This window comes from Manis javanica, chromosome 14, assembly GCF_040802235.1.
Source record: "Manis javanica isolate MJ-LG chromosome 14, MJ_LKY, whole genome shotgun sequence".
NCBI lineage: Eukaryota > Metazoa > Chordata > Mammalia > Pholidota > Manidae > Manis > Manis javanica.
In genome coordinates, this window is record NC_133169.1 from 41,473,520 (window position 1) to 41,475,249 (window position 1,730).

General features: G+C 41.7%; 1 protein-coding gene across 1 annotated transcript; it reads right to left on the reverse strand.

The window, feature by feature from the left end:
• Positions 1–425: 425 nt before the first annotated feature.
• On the reverse strand, positions 426–1,244 carry LOC140845980 (olfactory receptor 2H1-like). The gene has a single exon (XM_073221421.1). It carries the CDS (start codon positions 1,242–1,244, stop codon positions 426–428), a length of 819 nt encoding a protein of 272 aa, XP_073077522.1.
• Between the last annotated feature and the right edge of the window lie 486 nt (positions 1,245–1,730).

The window sequence follows — 1,730 nt, forward strand, 5'->3', positions numbered from 1 at the left end:
TTATACCCAAGTTGTCACTCAAAATAAATTAAAAAGAAAAGATAACATATGTATTAGAACCGTAGGGAACTCCAGGGAAATTTCTCTCCATTCAGACATGTATAAAAGAAAACAAGATGCAGTTCTCTACAGTTATTTTAATTAAAAAAGATAAATGATAGATAATTTGTTGGTTTTCTGAAACAAAACTGTTTAACTCATGGTGCTTTTGTTAAGAAATAATAGTATATATTCTTCAAAAGTAAGCTCTGAAAACAGTAATACACCCTAGGCAAATATATTTTGAACCCTTATTAGGTGCCCAAAACAGGAATTGCATTTCCACAGATTTTTTAAAAAGAAAGTGGCATGTGAAATAATAGGAATGAAGAATAAATCATAACTTACTGTCTTCGAACTAAAAGCACCTTTTTAAAAATAACAAATCAAAGATTTTCTAATGGAGACTGTGTGAATGCTATAATTTTCAACAGCCTTTCTGGTTCAAAAGATTGGCTTCTATTTTTTGGTGTGCTGACCCCCTTTCTTAGCAGTCTCTGCAGAGCATCCCTCACCTCTTTGTTCCTCAGGGTGTAGATGAGGGGGTTCAACAAAGGTGTAACCAAGGTGTAGAAAAAGGCAAAGAACTTTCCATATTTTGATGCAAAGTGTTTCTTGGGGTCTGTGTAAACAATGGCGACCATCCCATAAAATATGAAGACCTGGTTCTTGGGGTCTGTGTAAACAATGGCGACCATCCCATAAAATATGAAGACCACAATGAGGTGGGAGGAGCAGGTCGCGATGGCCTTCTTCCTTCCCTCATTGAACTGGAGTTTTCTCAAGGCTTGAGCTATGTAGACATAAGAAGTCAGAATCAATGCCACTAGCAAGATGATGAGGAGGTCAACAGAGATGGTCATCTGCCACTCATTTGCAGAGGTGTCTCTACATGCCAGGCATATGAAGGCAGGAACCTCACAAAGAAAATCATCCAGGTGGTGGTGGGTGCAAAAAGGCAGCTGGAATGTGATAATAGACTGGGTCACAGATTCTATGAGGACTGATAACCAGGCCATGAGCACCAGCTCCCGACAGAACTGAGGATGCATGATGACGGTGTAGCGCAGGGGCTGGCAGATAGTGACGTAGTGGTCAAAGGCCATCACCACCAGCATGACATCTTCTGTGACACCAAGACAGATTAACACAGAGAGCAGGATGGCACAGCTTGTGTAGGTGATGCTCTTGTCTGGCCCCCACATGTTGGCACAGCAGTTGTGGTGTAGCAGAGATCCAGGAAGGAGAGATTGCTGAGGAAGAAGTACATGGGGGTGTAGAGACGAGGGTCCACGCAGGAGAGCAGGATGATGGCTGAGTTGGTGATGATGATCATGGTGAACAAGAGAATCACAGCCCAGAAGAGAACTGTTTCTATAAATAGGGCCATTTGGAGAAGCCCAGAAGGATGAATCCCACTGGGAAACTCTTGTTGGTCATTGCTGGAGACTTTGGCATTGGGTTTGGATGTAATTGTAAGCCAGATTTTGTGAATAAATTTTGTGAAAGGCTATTCTTCCATTTATCTAGAGAAGGCAAGCATTGCTTGTTCTCCAGTGTGCCTTGGGACATGGTACATATGGGTATTTCCTCTTACCTTAGACCAACAGGATACAACCTCTTTTCCAAAAGGCTGTGTTTTTTCTACAAAAGGAGATATTGGTAAGATACCACCATGTTGGTTGATAGAG

Bases quoted from the DNA above. Each gene is read 5' to 3' on its own strand.
- LOC140845980 (XM_073221421.1), bottom strand. From the start codon at position 1,244: ATGTGGGGGCCAGACAAGAGCATCACCTACACAAGCTGTGCCATCCTG.